This window comes from Anolis carolinensis, chromosome 5, assembly GCF_035594765.1.
Source record: "Anolis carolinensis isolate JA03-04 chromosome 5, rAnoCar3.1.pri, whole genome shotgun sequence".
NCBI classification, from domain to species: Eukaryota; Metazoa; Chordata; class Lepidosauria; order Squamata; family Dactyloidae; genus Anolis; species Anolis carolinensis.
The window spans coordinates 158,756,511-158,777,345 of record NC_085845.1 but is presented as its reverse complement, the minus strand read 5'-3'; the positions used below and the strand labels follow the sequence as shown (position 1 = coordinate 158,777,345).

At 36.9% G+C, this 20,835-nt stretch overlaps 1 protein-coding gene across 1 annotated transcript in view; it reads right to left on the bottom strand.

Annotated features, from left to right (window-relative positions):
- Positions 1-11,019: 11,019 nt before the first annotated feature.
- The window catches only part of mettl25 (methyltransferase like 25), a 50,372-nt gene continuing 40,556 nt past the window's right edge, over positions 11,020-20,835 (bottom strand). The window contains exons 10-12 of the mRNA XM_003221139.4: positions 19,239-19,313; positions 18,314-18,385; positions 11,020-13,561 (exon numbers count right to left, since the gene is read on the bottom strand). Coding sequence (XP_003221187.2) covers positions 13,448-13,561; positions 18,314-18,385; positions 19,239-19,313 — 261 coding nt within the window. The 3' untranslated portion in view covers positions 11,020-13,447. The remainder of the gene's footprint in view (positions 13,562-18,313; positions 18,386-19,238; positions 19,314-20,835) is intronic.

Genomic DNA, 20,835 nt, shown 5'->3' with positions numbered 1-20,835 from the left:
TAAAGTGTTTCTAAAGTATAGTGAAAAATGTGTTACTTTAAGAAGATTAACAAAATTTCATTATTATTTTGTTGTACATAATTACAATAATTGGGGAAACTTACTTTCTCCCTCATTTTTACAGCTATTGGGGTGAAACTCTCTACAATGGTACAGCACATTTACCACTCTTAGCCCACCAAATTTCAGAACGTTTCACTTATCCTTGGATTTTTGGGGAATTTTCAAAGTTTTTATAGACAACATTTTTTAATAATAAAGAAAATGTTCCTAGTTTGAAAGTATTATTTCCTGTTTAATTGTGTAGTCCTTACTTTGAAAATAGTGGTCCTACTCCAGGAACTTTGATTTTGCGCCAAAAACTTTGTTAAATGGGTGGATTACGATGTTAAATTGGTGGACTGGAGACTACAGCAAAATGTGCTTTAACACAATGTCCCTCATGTAAAGACTAAGTTTTTGCAGTTTAATAAACTTTTGCCATGTTTTTATGAAAGAACCAATTAGGAAGTGACATTTATAACCCAGGATCAAAAATCATAATTTATTGGAACTCTGGCTGGTTACGGAGGGGCAAATCTCTCTGATGCTGAGCAATGCACTGCATTCTGTGAAATAAAGTTTAGGGCAGGGACTTTTGAACCCTCTGGCATAGGGCTCCTCCCTTTCCAAACAACATTTCCCAGAGTTCTGTGCTGTTCCCAGAAAACACTGCTCCCTCTTTTTTCCTTCTCCTAATAGTGAAGAGCCATTAATTTACAGAGGAAAGTCAAGGCAGGCACTAAGGCAGCTTTTTTGGCTCTGCTTTTTCAGCTTTACTTTCTTGCACTGAATATGAAACTGACTTTGGAAGCCTTTCGAGATTTACAAAACAAAAAAGTATGGGGTAACTTTTGATGCTTACATTTTTGGTGCAGGCCATGCCCACATATCATATATTGCATTGTAAGTACAAATTTAACTAATCTAATCCAAATTACGAGGACTAATAACTGGGGCGAGTTACAGGGAAAGATCAACTCCCTTGTTCAAGGAGCTCCACTGGCTGCCATTTATTTTCTGGTCCCAATTCAAGGTCCAGACCATCACCTATAAAGCCCTAAACGATTTGGGACCCACCTACCTTTGTGACTGTATCTCCTATCATAAACCTGCCTGATCCCTTCGATCATCAGGGGAGGCTTTCCTGTCGCCTCTCCCGATATCTCAGGCCCGCCTTGTGGGAACAAGGGAGAGGGCCTTCTCTGCTGTGGCCCCCCGATTGTGGAACTCACTGCCCACTGAGATTAGGCAAGCCCCCACATTAGCAGCCTTTAAGAAAGATTTGAAAACATGGCTCTTCCGTTGTGCTTCTGGAGAGTAATTACTGCATACATCCCTTCTGTTACTCTCCTCCAATATCTGTCCTCCAGATTGCACCACTACTTTATGACCGTTTTCTGCGGTTTATTCCTATTCCCTTTCTCACCTCGAGTTTTTAACCTAGTGTTCATGTGGCCCGCCCTTGGTTTTATTGTTCCATGGATTTTGCTTAATGTAGTGTACATTATCTTTTATTGTATTGTTTAATGTGTTATGATTTGTTGTTTTATTTATATTCTGTGATATTGTATTGTTCTGGGCATGGCCCCATGTAAGCCGCCCCGAGTCCCCGTTGGGGAGATGGTGGAGGGGTATAAATAAAGATTATTATTATTATTATTATTATTATTATTATTATTATTATTATTATTATTAAATATGCACACCTCTAATAGTTATATCTTTGAATTCTACCACTGTACTTAGAAATAAGCTCTACTTTTAAAATCTCTCTTATGTAAAGTGTATGCAGTGCTGTTCTCATTTGAAAACAATCCTGTTTTCAGAATAAATAAATCTACCATCTGTTGCTAAATTGACACAGCTATTAAAGGGCATGCTGCATGGAACACCCAAGAAAACTCTATATTAGGAAAAGTTGTAGTAAACATGCAATGTAACCCTCAGTATCTAAGGAAGGCATTAGGGTATTTCCCCCCTCGGTTATTAGATAACATAAAAACACAGTACATGTGTGAAGTTAGTAACCAACATTCATTAACTGTTAATGATTATAATCCTTATGCTTTCTCCCCACAATAAACAGTTGGTGTGGTCAGTGCTGACATTTTTCCCCAATGGCTGTCACCTGGTTTCCATTAATTATATTGGCCTTGCTATTGTTTTCTGCTCATTAGATTGAGTGTAGTTGTTTTTCCATAACATGTTTCAGTACATAGACATTCTGGGTCGGGCTATTTTTAAAGTATGTGGAAATATTTAGGCATCTTTGACAACTTCCCTGCATCTGCATCACTCTGCTTCTACCACATGACATTAAGTTACATTTATTGAAGTTACAATTATAGGTAGGCATACTCCTTCGCCCAATTTTTCATTGGCAGCATATCTTTTTTGTTTAAAAATAGAGTTACAGAAAGTATATGTTTCACTCTTTCATTCTAGAGAATTACCTGGAGTTGGATTAAATAAGACTGCAGTATTTCTGTAATTGGGCAATTTAACAACTATCTTGAACTCAGATGCAAGAGTTCTGACTGATGTAAAGAAATTCACTAAATGGGGGAGGAAATAAATTTGCAGTGGAGAAAGAAGATGTATTTATCCAATGAGCTCAACAATTCATGTGTGCATTACCATACATGTCCAGATTTAGCTGTTGCACTGAAAGGAATGAGGATTCGTTCAGGAAAAAAAAACACTTGTGCACATCCAACTGTACATAAAATGCTGTGTCAAGACAGCTAATTCTAAAACCTTTTAAAAATATATATTTAAAAAACCATTTTCCTTGGGGACTGTAGTTTCTTGTTTTTGTTCATTAAAATGAAAGTGACATTCCTCTTTAATCAAATCAGATCAGTTACAGCAGAAATGAAGAGTCAAAGACATACTGAATAAATGGAAGATTGATATGGATGGAATATAGTAGGAAAGGAAGAACATATGGTTGGCCATAGAAACAGAGAAGATAAAATTCTTAAGTAGATCATTTTGACCATCAGTGACCATTTTAAAAGGTGCTTGGAGCCACATACATGATTTCTTTGATTGTAATTTCAGTACCACCAACAGAATGTGTGTGTGTGTTTACTGTGTGTGCGTGTCTGTCTGTCTGTCTGTCTGTCTGTCTGTAAGATTTAAAATTAGTATAGGAGCTGTTGTAAAAAATCATTATGATTTATAGACCATGTGAAATCTTTACAAGTTGTGAAATATCACAATAGAGAATAAAAGTACAGAGGAAATGCAAACACTGTGCTTGTTTCAATAGACAGGTAGATACATTTCTGCATTGTTGTACATTCTGCTACAACATTCTAATCTTTCTGTGTTGACTTAATGCAGGCAGATGAACCTTAAAGATGATCACAGAAAGAAGCATAAGAAGCTATTGGCAGACATATCTCTTCCCAGTTACTTCCATCACGTGATAGCTTTATGTATTATGTATTATAATTGCTAAATGAATGATGATACTAGATTTGAAAGTAGATTTATCCTTGTATTATCATGAAATATAAAAGCAAGAAATGAAGGTACCATCACCAGGGACTTTGAGGGAAGGGGCAGTGTTTGATTTCCTTGCTGCCCCTTGCTAAGCTCCTGGGGACTCACTTTGGTTGCTTAGTGCTGCCAGACTCCATCTTGACCAGCCTCCATTTTGGCATCCTGGCATTTGTTTCTTCCGGCCATGGTCCTTGATTCACCTGGGCCCTCTCGAGTGAATGATGCCACCGCGATCCCAGTTTTGTGTCTCATTCCTCCCCTAATGGAACATCTGCTCCATTAAAACTATGTTTTAATCTGTTTTATTGTATTTATATGTTTTAACTGTTTTATAATTTGATATGTTATATTTATTATTGGTTGTATAATGCGGCATTGAATTTTGCCATAATCTGTAAGCCGCTCTGAGTCCCCTTCGGGGCTGAGAAGAGTGGGGTATAAATATAGCAAATAAATAAATCCCAAGAAAGGAATGAGGAAGGGCTATAGCCCACACTTATCATGAAAACATGTTCTACTTATAGGTAAAAGTCATAGGTCCAGGGCCTGTCTATATGGACAAAGAAAAACATAGCTGCCTTAACCCTGATACATGATACACAGCCCCTTTAGAGACTTCTTGCTCCACAGTTTGGTCTGTTGCTATGTTTTGCTACATGTCCACAATCTAGATCAAGGTGGCTTTGGGGAAAAGAGTTGGGACATATTGCTGAGTTGGTAAGCATCACCATTTTAAAAAATGTCCAATGCTACTTTTTCGAGTGTATGTTCTGTAACGTGCAGATTCTTTCAATTCTTTGTGAAAAACAGAATCTTTATTCAGGGTGGGGGTGAGAGTTGGTTAGATGGTTTACTCATATACAGAGGATCACCTCCCTCCCCTTTCGTTATAGTGACAATGGCATCTCCAGCTTCCCAGAAAGGCAGAGGAGAGAAGCATGCCATCATGGCCAAAGCTGGATAGGGAGCAGGCTTAAGCAATGGGGTGAGGGAGAGGGTAAACCTCTTACTCCTGATTAAACTATTCACTCCCGAGTAAACTCCTAAAACTCGTGCTGATTAAAATTTAGGATGTTAACAGTACTTCAGTTTCATCATAGTATAATTCAGATAGGTGTGGCACTAACAGGGTGAATTTGGAGGAACACTGAAATTGAATAATTTGAATTACAAGTAGGTTATCTTGGTGATATAGACAAGCTCTCAGGTCACCTCCACACAGCCCTTTAAGGAATTCAATTGGGTGCAGATTAAAGTCCACACACCACCTGCGAACACCCACATTTTCCTGGGGTATGTGTGTGTCCAGATGTCCTTCCCAATCTTCCATTAGGGCACCCAGACACCAACCCCCCCCCCCCCCCCCCCAGAAAAGCCTTAAAAACTAAAAATTACTTACCCGGCTACCATTACCTGCTGCAAGCCCTCTCCTGGCACATAGAAATTACACGCCAGGAGAAGGGGGAGAAGAGCAATACCTTTCCCTTTTTATGGTCTTTTAAAGGGTTTTAAAAGGGGGTGCGGGTTGTCTTGGGTTTTCCAAGCACCAGGAGCCCAGAAATCCGGAGACAGCTGTATGGATTGGGCCCAGATGTTGCACAACGCAATCCCCAGGCCCAATTCATACAGGGCCAACACCTGGAAAGCCCTGGATCATTCCACGTGTCAAATTAATTCGGCACAAAGCAGGGTTTTCCTGCTTTGTGCCAAATGAATTCACTTTTATCTCGGGCATCATTTGGAGGCCTCAGGTAAAAGCACAGGAACATGCACGTTTTGCAAGCTGTGTGGATGCGTCTTCCATCTCTGACATTTCAAGGCAGAGAATATTCGCTCTCTCAAACTCTGAAGAACTGCTGCTACTAGTCGGCATTGACCACACTGATTTAGATGGATTAGAGCTTTCACAGCTTTCTACAGGCTTTTTTAAAAAAGTGTCTTATTTGCCATCATCAGCATTTTAGTGAAAGCAAATTGAGCAAATGTCAAAAGGGAGCATGCATTAGAGCTCTTTCAAGACCCACCCCAGCCCTTTAAATGCAACCTGATCTGCCTACCTTGGCTTGAATAACACTATCAGTGAAATTATTCTATTATCCTGCTTCTCCATCTATGATATCTATGTTACAGAACTAGGTTGGCATAGAAACTGAGAATTACTTTGATTTCATATGCAACTCTCTAAGCTATTTAATGGAGAATGGAACATTGAAATGATGCTTCAGACTGACTGAAGAGAAAAAGGTCTCAGTGCTCACATATCCTAGGCTGCATTTTACCAAAAAAATACATACTAAACGGCTGAAATAAAGGGTCAGCATTTGGAAAACAAATACAGAATACCTTTGTGCACATCCTGCACTGAATTTATTAATGACAATAAAAATGCATCAATGTAATAGAGGTGTCCTAGTCGTGACACTCTGAAATGTTGTTTTTAGACATTTTTTCTAACATATGTCTCTAGTTCATGACTTTCAAATCTCAATGGAAACAGTTTTCAATGTAACAATCTTTCAAAAATATTTTCCATGGCAATCTCTTCTGAGCAATACCATCTAAAATGAAAATGTAAAATCAATCAAAATGTATGGCTCATATTCTACATTTATGAGTTATGGACTGAATTTTTGAAAAGTACATAAATGCATTTATTTAATGCATTTTCTTTTATAAACAATAACAACAATATATAGGATTATATTTCTAACCACTGACAACAGCAATTACTAAAGGTACAAAACACAGCACTGATTTAAACTGAGGCTCAGTTCTGTTTTATGTTTGATAATATGTCTGCTAGACACAGTACAAACAGTATGAAAAGAAGCCTGGCAAAAGGAAAAGAATTATTATTTTGAGTAGTAGAAGTTGTCTTTGAAAACCTGACTAAAACAGAGACTGAATTGTGAAGATTTTTTGTTGTAATCCACTAGTCCAAGGGTTTTTCTGAGTTCAATAGTTCAGTAGGTACCTTGCCGTTAAGTTACTACAAATTCAGTGATGCAAGCAGGACCATATCCAGGAAATAATCTTCTTCTAAGTGGTATATATTATCAATCATTAATGAAACCCACATCCATGTAGGAACAAGTTAAGCAAAAGCAACCTGTGTTAAGCATTTTAAACATCTGTGAACCTTCTTGATGACTTCAGTCCTTCAAAATTAAGGCAAGTGAATTCATGATTTATGGTGGAAAGACTCCTGTGAATTGTGGGCTTGTCAACTTTCATTCATTATTCCAAGAATATGCAAGGCCCTGGCCAACATAGATTTCCCATGTACATTTCAATTACTGTTCTCTATGATTTAATAAACCAGAAGGCATCGGCACTGCTCCTGCTGTTTTAAAATTTCCTCTCAAGGGTGTCTGACACTACTAAGTTATGCTCTGAGCAGGTGACTATTCTCTTTTCATCTTAGGCCTCTGTAGCAGTTGGCAGCTTGTGAATTAAGGCACTTTGAGCATCAGTCTAACCATCTGGGCTGTAGCCAAGTGGATTTATCATGTCTTGTTTTTCTTGATAAATTCCATGTAGAGCTCAAAAGCAGCTGTTCCTAACAACACCTTTATCAACATGAATGCAAACTGCACTATCTTGGATTTAAAGACTCCTCTTTAAAGAAGGGATTACTTCGTTCTTTGTTCATTATTTCCTGTCTATCTGAGATACTTGAAATTTGAAGTCTTCCAAACTGTGATATCTTGCATTAATTTATTACCCCACTATGCCTTTATTTTCTACATAGGAAGTAATATATGGCCAGATTTTCTGAAACAATAGCAAAGGCAACAATACTGTGTCTGCATGTGGGAGCTGTTGATGTGACTGAATGGCCTTCTATACAAGGAACAAAGAAGACATGATATTTCAGATATTGTAGGATTGCAACTCCCATTATCCATCAACAGTGGATATGGCTGATGGAAGTTGCAGCACAACAACATTGAGGTGCCCACTTGTTCTCGATCTTGCTTTATTAAAATAGTTATATGTATGATGATGATTGTCATTATACTCATTATTCTCAGGGAGAAGCCAAGTCTTCTTTCTAGCATGTGATTTTTATAAATGTGCAAGAAATTATGTTTTGAAGGGTAATTCATCATGATGCTTCCCGTCTGCTTTCAGAAGTAGTACAGCTCAGACATTAAAAAGTTTATCCGTGGTCTGAGCATGAAGCCTAACATACGACGTTTCACTTCGTGCTTATTACCTCCATGCAGTGCTTATGATCTGTTGACTGATGTGAAGCAAAATAGAAGCTCTCTACGTGTGGCCTGTTCACATATGCAAAACTTCACCTAATGCTTAGTATTTACACTCCCTACTCTTAGATCAGTAAGTGTTAGACAATGTCAAAGTTTCACTACAATTCGATGTCATGCTGATATGATATTGGCTTGTTAAGAATAGCATGTGATTTTCTGTCTCAGTTCACTTGAGATACAGCACTTGCTCCCTCTTTTACACCCAAAACAATCAATGTTATCCTATCGATTAGATTCCTCCCACTCACCTATTGCTACTAAATACTTCTGTAATAGCTTCACAGCACAATCTATGTGTGCCTACTCACAAGTATCAGAGATTGCATTATATGTTTGCAAAGTGTTTGAGAAGCTTTGATTGCTTTACTCTTGCAGCTTTAACTTTAGGCACAATATTGTGTTAACAAATTATCAGGATAGCCCTTAAAATGTAGAACAAGTTAAAAAGAATAAGATAAAGAAAACAATATAAATTAACTAACTCAAGATCACCATAAACTAAAATCTGTATTTTAGTAATATAATGCATTTTCAACCTGTTCGTTTTGATTGCCTTTGTTTCAGACAAGTCTGGGAACATTCAAGTGTATGAAGATACAGTTCCCAGAATTGGATATGGCCACCATCCTGTTATCATCTTCACCAGAGACCTCATCACATTGAGGCCAAGAAACCAGGGGACAGCCGGGGAAACAATGGGGCAGCATCACACTGAGTTCCCTTATCATTGGGGGTCGTGGTATCCCTTCCCATGATGTTTTCCTGCTGTCTCCCGCTTCTTCACCTTCTCCAGCTTTTTTCTATGAGGAGTCGAATACATGCTGCTGGCATGGAGCCGTGCCATATGATGGGCTTGGGGGAAGCGAGGAGATGACACTTCTCGGCCTCAATGGGATGAGGTCCTATGCCTCTTCCAATGCAGGAAAAAAAATCTTCTTACCAGTCAGTTACAGTGATGAAAGAGTTTCCATGCTCAGACTCAAAAACATTTCCTTTTCCAGTGTTGACCTGGGAAATAACTCCCTTCTCAAACAATCTGAGTAAAGATAATTGCATGTTCAAGCAGGGTAAATTCTTCATCATGAATTTTCCAAAGCCTTGACATTTATACATTTCTTTGTATAATCTGTTCTTTGTGACCTATAAAACTCTATCTGGCTAACGTCCATGCTATCTGAAGGATTACATCTTCCCAAATGAACCTATTCAAGTTCTAATATCTTCAGGGAGGCCATTTATCCATCTGACCACCCTGAAAGGGATTTTTTGTGGAAATGTAAGAGAGACCCTTCTTTGTGGCTGCTCCCAGGCTACACTTTTGTTCTGTTAATATGTTAAGACCTGTTAAATCTAATAGGCTTCTGGGACCTGTTTTACAGAGGACTTTATAAGTGTACTGTACTATATTTATCTTTCATGTTTCTAATATATATGGGTTTGATGGTTTTTAATCTTATGCATAGTTTAATTGCACTTTAAACATAACTATGTGGATGTTTCCTTTTATATGTGTTTTTACTAGAATTTGTTTTATTTTCTAAGTCACCTGGATTTTCAGTTCTAAAAAACACTCCAGCTATAGCATTTAATGCCTGATTTCAGGCTACTGCTATCTTGACATTCTCCTGAATAAGAGATATGGCAAGGAACAGAAAGCGAATAATCCTCACCTCTTATGGCAACAGTCACTGTTGCGGCTTACTTAGTTTTTAAGCTTGGATAAGCATGCACATTTTTCCTCATGGTTCACTACTTCTAACTTTTTTTTAAAAAAAATCAAAAAGTTTCCAGCGACACAGAAGGATTGTTAAAACCTCAAGCTGAGCAAGTTTCTTAGCATCAGTATAATTTAATCTTTATTATGCATACATTACCTATAATTATCTGTATTTGATCAAGCATTTGTAAAGAAACATATTATTTTACACTATTATTCATTTTTAGCAAATGGTCATTTATATACATGTTAATATTTTGCAATCATATTGCATTTATATTAGTTGTTACAATTGATCTCAACATGTCGTTATGAAAATGAAATAAACCCAATTTTACAACCCAATTTTTATAATACTGAGAGAATTCCTGATCTGCCCCTTTAAAAAATGATCTGACTTGCAACAGAACTCAATCATTTATTCCTTACTGAACTGACAGAATATGTACAGGTCTAGTGAAATCACATTTAAAATAAACACATCAACAAATCAATTCCTATCCCTCTAGCCCAGTAGTTCTCAACCTGTGGGTCCCCAGGTGTTTTGGCCTACAACTCCCAGAAATCCCAGCCAGTTTACCAACTGGGTGATTTCTGGGAGCTGACGGCCGAAAACATCTGGGGACCCACAGTTTGAGAACCACTGCTCTAGCCAATAACATCAATAATGAACTACTGGTTACAAAATCTAATGAAACTTTTCAGCTTTGCCGTTGGACTACATTTTTTGTATTGCACCCTTAATGTGAACTTTCAATATGCTCTGATTGTTAACATGTGGAATATGCCATAAAAGCCACAAGGCTGATTTATAAGGTTCAAAATTCTTCAGGAAGAGGACCTCTGTGAAAAGAACTGCATAAAGGACACTGGACCTGGTCAATCTGTGCCACCAGTACAGGAAGAAGAAAGCCTTTAGGTGATAATATACAACACCAAGTCTCCTATCTTCTGTCTTTCACAGTTCATTGCATTTTTTTTTGCTTCTTTCTCCTTGACACTATATTTCTAATTTATTTCACTTTCCACAACATGATTGGGTAGGTAGATAGACTGCAAGCTGTTACAGTCAGCATTGCTGGCTTGGGATATCCACTGTACAATTTCTGGTGCAACTGTATTAGTAGAGATTTTATTTTTATTGACATTGTATCAGATCTGGGCCACAGTATGAGGCAGTGTAATCATGAGGTCAATACCATGTTTCCCAATAGTTCACGGATTCACAGAAACCTTCATTTGAATGCACTGTAACCTGAAAACAATGGGGTCAAATAAGGTCAAATGGTACTTTCTACACATGGCCGCTCCATGTGAAAGATTTAAGTGTATGAGCAATCATTCGCTGAGATCTTGCTAAATGAAAGTCCTTGTGATTAATTCTTTTCAGCAGGAGTTATATTAGAAGTATTCCCAGCAAATTTATGTGTATTTTTTCTGTCTGTCTGTATATGAAATCCTCTATTACAAGATAAATGATCACACAAATACATTTTATTCATTTACTATCCAACAGCACTGACCTAAATCCAGGCTGTCCAGCAGCACTGACCTAAATCCAGTTGTTAGCCCCCAGTAAAGTATACCTACTGAATCAATGCTATTTATTTAACTATCGACTTATCACATTTACACTGTAGGCCTGTACCAATTAGTACTAACATTTGGATATAACTTTTCTTGTTGCTACTCTCCTATTCATTACTGGAGCAGTACAGAAAGGCTAACTACAGCTGTTTTTAGGAACAATTTTCTCCCCAAAGCAAAGGGGGGAGGGGGAGGAAGTGGATGAAATTGTGCTTTTAAAAAAAGAATATTACACAGTGTATCCCCATGTATTCAAAAGGTAAACTACTGATCCCCGACATTTTCAGAAAGCGCCCTTCACTCTTTCTCAGGAGAGTTAAAAAAGGTGAATGGATGCAACATTAGTCCTAGGGAGTAGTGTAATTACAAATGTGCGCTTTAGATGTCTTTATTGAGAATGTCTGAAAGATCATTCATACAAATATGTTATGAAAAAAAAATTTAAAATATAAAATATAATATAAAACTTTAAAATCTTCTATACACTTAATAAAAGTGAAAAATGTGTATATGTGTATGTGGAGGAGGTGTCCACTTGCACAAACAGCCTCCCACCTCCACAAACAGCTATAGTTCTCACTGAGCAGGAGACACCCATAGCTTTCCCTCCACTGACATGCATGATATAGTGACCAACATGATCATGTAGCCCAAACCCTGCCAGTGTCCTCCACCGGGTCCCCAAGGTAGTATAATATAAAAACATCAGATATTATTTCTACCACTTTGAGTTACCCCCTTAGTTCTTCAAGGTAACATATTCACAAATTAAATTTAAAAACCCAAACAGGCATACCGTTGTTAATGAAGCCTCTGACAAAGCAGCTTCCTTTTATAAAGTTTTTTTTTTTTTTTTTACCAGAGCCCAGTCCAGCATCCCTTTTCTTACTTTCTGTCTGGTGGAAATTCATTGTTTCTGTGCTAAAACATGTTGAACAGGTCTTCTTTCCATGTTATTTCTACTTCTGGTACCAAAGTTTCTGTTAAAGAAGCAAATCCCAGGAACACATCTCCATCGTTAACTGAGCTATACCCATGTTACACCATTACATCTGATTAAATTATTATATAGTGCATTTTAAACACTGGTCAATCAATATGGGTGTATTCAGTGAAGAGAAAAACTGGAGAACTTAGGTCTTCAAGAGTTATGTTTTAGTGTATACAAACATACATGAACACAAACACTTTGCAGGCTGCTAATATATACCACTGTGGAAGGGGAGCATATACCAAAAAACTGGGGCTTGGCCATAGCTCCCTAACAAATATAAATACTTTGGGGAAAATTATTGTTGCAACTAAGTGTTAAACTTGTCCTTGTTAGCTACATATAATTCAATTTTCACAAAAACCCTATGAGGTATGGATATGTAAGGAGAAGATCAAATAGCAATGAAGCACTAATAACTATTTACTAGGCAAACAACCCGAGGCGGCATTAAGTAAGTAGGCACTGACTCTGATGAGAAGCAAAGAATGAGGATGAGACAACAGATTCCCTGACCATGTGCAACTCTTTTAAGCATGGACAGGCAACTACACAGGAGTCAGGGGACAATTTCTCCCAAACTGCCACATGGGCCACACCAATAGTGCTCTATTTTCTATTGTCTTCAGATTCCTTTAGAAATGGTGAAACTTTAAGGATTTCTGTGAAAATAGAAATTTTAGGAATACTTCTATAGCTTTTGGGAATTTTCTGAGCATCATTCAGGCAAAAATGCCCTCAAATTGTGCTGAAACTTAAAAAAAAGTTGAGGGTTTTTTTTTGGGGGGGGGGGCTTTGGGATTGCAAAAATGAGATTTGATGGCTGGAAGGAAGGAAATTATCCAACTTTCTGCTAGCCCATACTTATACTGGTTATAATTATTAAACAGTGCCACTAAAGAAGTTGCCAAGAGTAATTTCTGGGGATAAAGTGGTTGGGGGAGATTAATCTGAACAAAATGTGTGAGAAAAGGCTAAATAGAAACAGACACAGCTAACTTAACATTTTTAATTGGGAGATCTGTTTATGGACAATCTGTAATATGTGTTTTCTGGCCTACAGTTTGCTTATTTTTCATAGAGAAATGAAGCATCCCCATGACATATAAAGCTAGGATAAAGTTTCACGTTTCCTGTTTTATTAATAATTTAGAATAATCAGGCATACAAAATAGATTTATTTTATTTTTCTAATGATGAATTTATCATAAATATACCAAACATTTAAAAAAAGCAACAGATTTTAAAAATAATTTTAGAACAACTGTAGAAAACAAACTGAACTCAAAATACAACAGTAATACCAGTTACGAAGTCTGGATCAATTTAGCCGTTTGCTTGCATGTGAAACGCCCGTTTCTTCAGAGACACAACTGCATAGCATCTGGGGGATTTTATGGGATCAAAAAGCTTTACCAGTCCAGACCAGGCAATGTTGTCCTGTAAAATGATATTTGATCAAACTATATCAAGAAGACATTTGACTTTGAAAACTCAGATATAGCAATACATTCATATTTAAGACATTAAACAAATTCTGTAATGCCAACTATGAACAACAGTTAATCCCCCAGTATCGTTTCCCAGGCACTTTTAGTGCTAATAACTACAGTTTTAAATCCTTTGCTTTTAAAAAGACCTTTATCTTATCTTGACCATTTTATTGTGAATTCACAACACAATCCACATGAAGAATTTTTTGTTCATCCTTGTTAATCCATCAGACCAAGAATTTACCAGATGTCTACAGAAGTCAAACATTTTTCTCATTGTCCAGCTTTACAAGCTTTTGTTGGGCTACTATCAGGAGCTGGTGTGTGTGTGTGTGTGTGTGTGTGTGTGTGTGTGACATAAGGATAAGGAGTTCACAGTAGCACCTTCTATGAACAAGGTAGGCAGGTATATGTTTGACTAATACATTAGAGGTGTATTATTTCATGCTTTCCTTCTTAAAAATCCCTTTCCTTTTAAAAAATCTTGAATATTGCTGTGAAGTTCAGCAGTAGAAAATGCTTTGTATTGTGTGGGATCTCTTTCTCACAGGTCCACATGTGTTGCACTTCATGAGTTTTTTTAAAAAAACCAAAATGATAGAAGAAGAATCAGAACTCTGGGTCTGCTCACAAATCCTGCATCTTAAAAAAGGTCCCTGGCACCGTAGGTATAATTTAAAACTTGTTGGCTCTTGGGGGAAAAGCTACATCATTATTTAGATATCTCAGCACTCTCTCTAAAAATAGCCACTAAAAGCAAAACCATACTTTTATTAGAAATCAGTCGTTCCAAGTAGTACACTGTAGACTAAATTAAAAAAAATTAAAATATTAGGATAAAAATCTTCAAAGTACTTGTTCGTAGGGAAAAAAAGCCCAGAGCAGTTCACATGGATGCTTTCCTAATACGAAAAAGATTGCAAAACATCAACCACAGTCCAAAGTTAGGGCTGTAAAACCATAGTGCCCATGTATATATGTATGCTCACATGCACGTGTGCATGGAAACACAAACAAAAACAAAATCTTTTATTAATACAAAACAGTCTTCATTGTTCATCCCTTCTTTCATTATGTGCAAAATGTTCAGCCTTCTTACATAAATTTCACTGCACATTTAAAACTGAAGTACTATTTACAGGTGGTCCAGGTTGAAGAACTAGAAAAATGGATTTACTACTAATGTGGTAATGCCTAACCACTGGCCATATTTAAACCATTAACGGATCCTATTAAGAAGCAACAATTTAGCCCATGGGATGACAGCTACTTTGTTCCTTGCTTTGGGCAAGTGGAAAATAAACCCCACAGTGAAGTTTTTCGCTAATCATGGTTTCCTGTTTTTTTCTGAACTAGAAAACTATAGCTTCCATCTTCAGAAGAAGTCATCATATTAAATATTTGGCTTGTTTAGAGGCCACTAACTAGAGTCACCTGGACAAATGAAAAACTAAGGTTAATAAAGGCTTTCTGGTTTGTGCAAAAGGAAGAGTGAAGCAACTGCTTGCACCTGTAAGTGCTTCTTCATCAATACAATGCACTGGCAGTCCCTGAGTTACAAATATTTGATTTCCATACAACTCCAAGATACAAATGGAGGTGAGACAGTAGGAACAGAGAGGAAAACTACCCTTAGGAAATTCACTCCTGTAAGATTTATCATGAGGAAAGGTGTCTCCATGAAAGCTTTATCACCAATCCTTGTTTCTACGACAAGCTAACATTTTCAAAATCCAATTGTCACAAGGTAAGAAAATGAGGTGAAATCTACTGATCTGGGATACAGACAGGAAAACAAACATGATAGGGATGTCAACCCTTCCCTATACTATCCAAAACTACAAAAACGAGTTACCTTTAAAAATATACCTGTTCTGACTTATATACAAACACAACTTAAGAACAAACCTACACATCCTCTCTTGTTGTACAAGTGATGGGGACATGTGCAGAAAGCTTTCTCTTTCCATTTAACAACTGGAAATCTCTCCTGTCCACAGTATTAAAGTAGAAAGGCTGCAAGGACAGATAGCATTGATCTCCATACACAGGAGTCTCCTGCATGTATCTAAAGTGAACCTTGTCTCCACTTCCATGGCAAGTTCCATTACAGTACAACAACCATCTGTTTTCAGAATCAAGATAAAAAAGTGTAGAGACAGTTTTCCTTCTCTTCTCCAAACAAATCTACTCCCTATTGTTCTTCCTTCACTGGAGCAGCGCCCCCCCCCCCCCCCCGCCTCCAGTCTGCTTCTATGGTTGGCTTCAAGAACACAAAACGAAAAGAATGCTTCCCCTCGTTTTTTTTTTTTGGGGGGGGGGGAAGAAGAGAATGAAAGAAACAAGGTGCAAGTGAGGCTTGACAAAGGAGAAATGATACAAAGTCAGAGACACAAAGAAGAACAAGCAGTTTTGATACTGCCTCATGCCTTCTCCTTCTAGTCAATTAAGGCATCAAAACAAAACAAAGCAACTACAGTAGAATCTCACTTATCCAACCTTCACTCATCCAATGTTTTGTATTATCCAACACTGTCTGCCTTTTAGCAGTCAATGTTTTTGTAGTCAATATTTTCAATGTATTGCGATGTTTTGGTGATAAATTTGTAAATACAGTAATTACTACATAACGTTACTATGTATTGAACTGCTTTTTCTGTCGATTTGTTGTAAAACACGATGTTTTGGTGTTTAATTTGTAAAAATCATAACGTAATTTGACATTTAATAGGCTTTTCCTTAATCCCTCCTTATTGTCCAACATTCTGCCGGCCCGTTTGTGTTGGATAAGCAAGACTCTGCTGTACCTGCAAAGAGAATCAAGTGGCAGTATTTTCTTGCCTAGGAAGAAATACATTTTCAATGTAAGGGCTAAATGTGCAGGGCTACAAAGGGTTGTTTTTAAAGCAATTTCTGCTGAATTCCAAGAAAAGGTTAGTGCTGGGGGAATAGAGATTGAAAGGGAAAAGTGGCTCTGCACCTGGAGAGGTAGAGAAACTATATACCAGAATAACTATATTATCAACTGTAGCAGAGTGTGTGTGAGAGAAAGAGTGAAAATAGTGAGGTAAGCACCCCCAACTATCACTCCACAAATCAAAGCAAAGAAAAGGGGGAGAAAACCCTTGAATTTACTACTTAGAAAACAGGTAAGTTACAAAAAAAATCTGTTTCTTTTGGTTGCTTAATGTAGCTGCTGTAACACAACAAGGTCTGTCTGAATTTCTGCTGGTTTTTTTTCTTTTTGGTTTTTGCTTGCATAGTCTATGACTTTCTTGTCCCAGACAGTTGATGAGGGTTTTTCTGAAGCCAAGGTTATGTAGCTGTGGTGACTACATGAACCTGTAGCTCCATGCAGCTCTTACTAATGGCCATATATTTGGAGTGTTTCCAAAAGGTGCCAAATTCATGTGAACAAATTGTACACGAATCGAAAAAAATGCTGAAGATGTGCATTCTTTTGCTATAAAATGCAATTTTCCAAGCCCTGTACCAAAGTGATTTGATACATTTTGATAGTTTTGATCTCTACATAATATTCTACTCCCAGCCAACAATGTGCTGCTACCTATAACTCATTTCTCAATATTCTTTTTTTGATTTGATGCCTTTTGGAACCCCACAGTGTCATGTTGTTGCAGGAAACTGCATGAGGGCTGATGAACATATATGATGGAAGTTATGAAATGACCTATGAGCGATATCACCAAACATCTTCCTTCTAAAGATTATAATGGGTAATCATTTGCTAGAGCACAGAATGGAAAAGTACCCTTTTGCTCAAGTATACAGATGTCACTCTTCTTTGGATGCTACATAAGTGAAGCAGTTGTAGTCATGGAAAAATTCTCAGGAATTACGGAGCACTGCCACAGTGATAGGACTATTGTCTATATATCTAAGAAAAACTGATTTAAGGAACTGACATGCTACTTCTGCAGGCTATATAGCATCCAGTTATGTGGTTAATGCAGAGGGTGAAGTTGCAAAATGATGTTGCCAAGTCACCATTCTGGATACCATGCATGACTTCTGTTTGAGTGGCGACATCATAACCCTAGCTGCACAAGTGGGGGATATATGTAACATCTAGAATCACGGTACAACTATGCTGCTAGAAGTAACATGTATTCTGAGTGAAACATTTCCACATTAGTATATTAGTATGTGTGGCACAACAGAGACTGGTTGAATGAACCAGTGTCAAAAAGTATGCTATTTATCCCTAAACTCACTCATAATTATTTTTGCAGCAGACAACTCCATTTTGAACCTAATACCCGAGATGATTTTTATGAAAATTATCCCAGATAATCCACAATGTGCATGGATTTTAAAAATATGAATACAACACCTGACACTAACAGTAGCATGCACCAAGTAAAAACTGTTCAGCAGAGCAACTATTAACAATTAAAATATCCACTTAGGCAATGCTTTTTCTTTATTATTAGTAATTTACTAAGCAATTAAGAAAAGATAAAAACATAACTGCCACAGATTGTGCCAAAGCAAAAACAGTTGCGAGGCAATGTTTGGAGTGACTGATTGAACATCTAAAAGTTTGGCAAATATGTGAAAACCACATGGTTTGTTCTTTTTTCAATACGAAAAATATTTACTCTGCTGCTATTTTAGTAATTCAAAGAGGCCCAATATGGTTCATAAAACTACTCCTGCAGGTCATATGTCTAATTACCTGTTCCTGAAGGTAACAGAGACGATCTAGAAGGATCAGTACTTCTATGCAAGGTCCCAGGACAACTTTCAGCTGAAAGAATTAAATGCCAACTTAGCTAACAAATATTTATTATATATTTTATTTTTTTCAATGGGATTTTCATTATTTTAAAGGCAATATGAGCAGCTATTCAGCTCCAATGATAAAAGTAGGCATTTTCAAAACAGGATTTGGCCATGATGAATTAATAGACATTCAAAATACAAAAGCATATAAATTGTGTTACTAATATACTCTTACCTAACTAAAATCCTTTGCCTCCTAATAAGTTTTCAAAATAGTCCTCAGTACTGTGCCTGTGTTACCAAACAGATTTTTTAAAAACTCATTTCTTACCAAAATAATTAAAGGCCAAGTTCTCTTGAGAAAATGCAGTACAACTCCTACTTTGCCAATTCTATTCTGCCGGACATCTTTGGAATATCAGTGCAGTAAAGATCAAAGCTTGTCAAATGTATTAGGCATGGCATCAATTGATTTCGTAGCTTTGAGGTATAACTCAGCATAAAAAAAAAACTTCAAGTGGCAGGAATCTCATTAAAAGGAGAACCAACAATGAAATGTACTAAAAGGAATGCACAGAGACTAATATGGGTTCAAAAGGAAACTGGCGTTTTTCACATTTATTATACTTCAAAAAGAATATCCATATGTTCTTGTTATTGTTTTACTGACACCTAATATATTTTTGGAAGAGAGCATGCTCCCTGTTAAGGGGCGACTTTCCCCCCCCCATTATTCTATGGTATCATAACACAAATGGATCCACCCTATTGTAAAGTTTCATACAAATCAACTGTAGCCTAGTGTAAACCTAAAAAACAACTTTCTCCAGCCCGGAAAACTCACAGCAACCCAACTTCTCCAATACTGTTATTTTTACCATATTAAAAGCTTCCATCTCATTCATTCTGTGCTTGTATTTTTCAAAGTACTCCATTACGCGGCTGTCTGAAATCTGCAATAGGAAGAAAATTGATGACAGCAATTAAAGCTTACCTGAAGCAGATGCTAACATTATTTTCTCTAATTAAGAATACTTCAGAACCAAGAAAAATTTCATTTTACAATCAATATTTTTCTAACCTGCTATAATGACTTTCCTCTGCTACTCTTCTGCTTTCCAGGTTGTTTATGCCTGAGTTACCTGCAATACGCCTTACACAATACTGTAGAATTGTAACTATACCTAGATTTTTAAAAGATGAAAATACCTCTAAGTCTGCCATTCTGAACATACCTACACTATGGAACATATCCCACTAAATTCTGTGGGGTGTCAATTTGGAGTTAACAAATATGACAAGTTCTGTAAGTTTCTGTCAAAATCTGATAAAAGAACAAGCTTGGAAGCTTTGAGTTGGATCCATATGGGCTCTTCTACTAACAGAAAGAGACTTGGATCCAATTATTTCAACAGATGAGTCTAGTATTCATGTAAAGCAGAATTTTAAGGAGCACCAAACTGGAATGAAGATATTGGAAAAAATGGACCCTCAGTGTCTGCATGTGTGGTGTATTCCAGACATCTTTCTATTGTATAATTGTGATCCACAAAATTAACATTAAAAAAGAACTGAGGAAAGGAAAAGGAATATGTTAGCCTAGTTAAGACATAAATATTAAAACATGTTTTGACAACCATGAAGCAGCTTGTTTTATTTTCAACTTCTGTTCATACTTTCTAGTTCTGCTTTCATAGAAAAACTATTGTTTGCATACAACATAGTTTGCATAACTTCAGACATTATCATATAACAATAATTTGGTGAATTATCATATGCTAAAACCAAGAATAGAGAGCACAAATCAGACGGTGCAAAGAAAAGGAGATTGGGTGTTTGAAGCCAATTTGTAATATTGAAATCATTGGGATTTTTAAATTCTGCCTGAAGGAGGCAAAGGAGAAAATCAAGGTAAGTAACTTTTCCTGAAACTCTTATATACGTATCTTATTTCATATGCAAAATACAAATAAAAGGTATATACTGTAGGCTATCTTCATTAAGGCTACACTGTACAAATGCTCACATGAAAGGGGTCAACTCTCCCTGACACTGATGAAATGCCTTTAATGAAATCCCATACATATTTGACTGGGAACCCTTATCGGCAGACTTCTACCACTTCTTCCAGCACCTTATTAATGTAGGGGCTTTCCTGTTTGCTTATATTAAGTTGAAGTCTGGTTTGTTAGGTGATTTCTGTAGATATTACTGCTATTAAAACTCTTTGTCAGATTAAACTGGAATTTGGCACTGGCATCATGTAGATTACATTTTGGTTTATATATAAAATACAGCTAGCTTTGCAGCAGAGCAGAAATATACATTTTAACACAGCTACCATATTGGCCTTTCATAATCCCCTTGAAGTACACATGCTGATCTATATCTGTTTTGTAACAATTGGCTGTTGAATATTCTTATTGAAGTTTTTATTACAGATGAGATTACCTATTTACATTATAATTCAAGTTA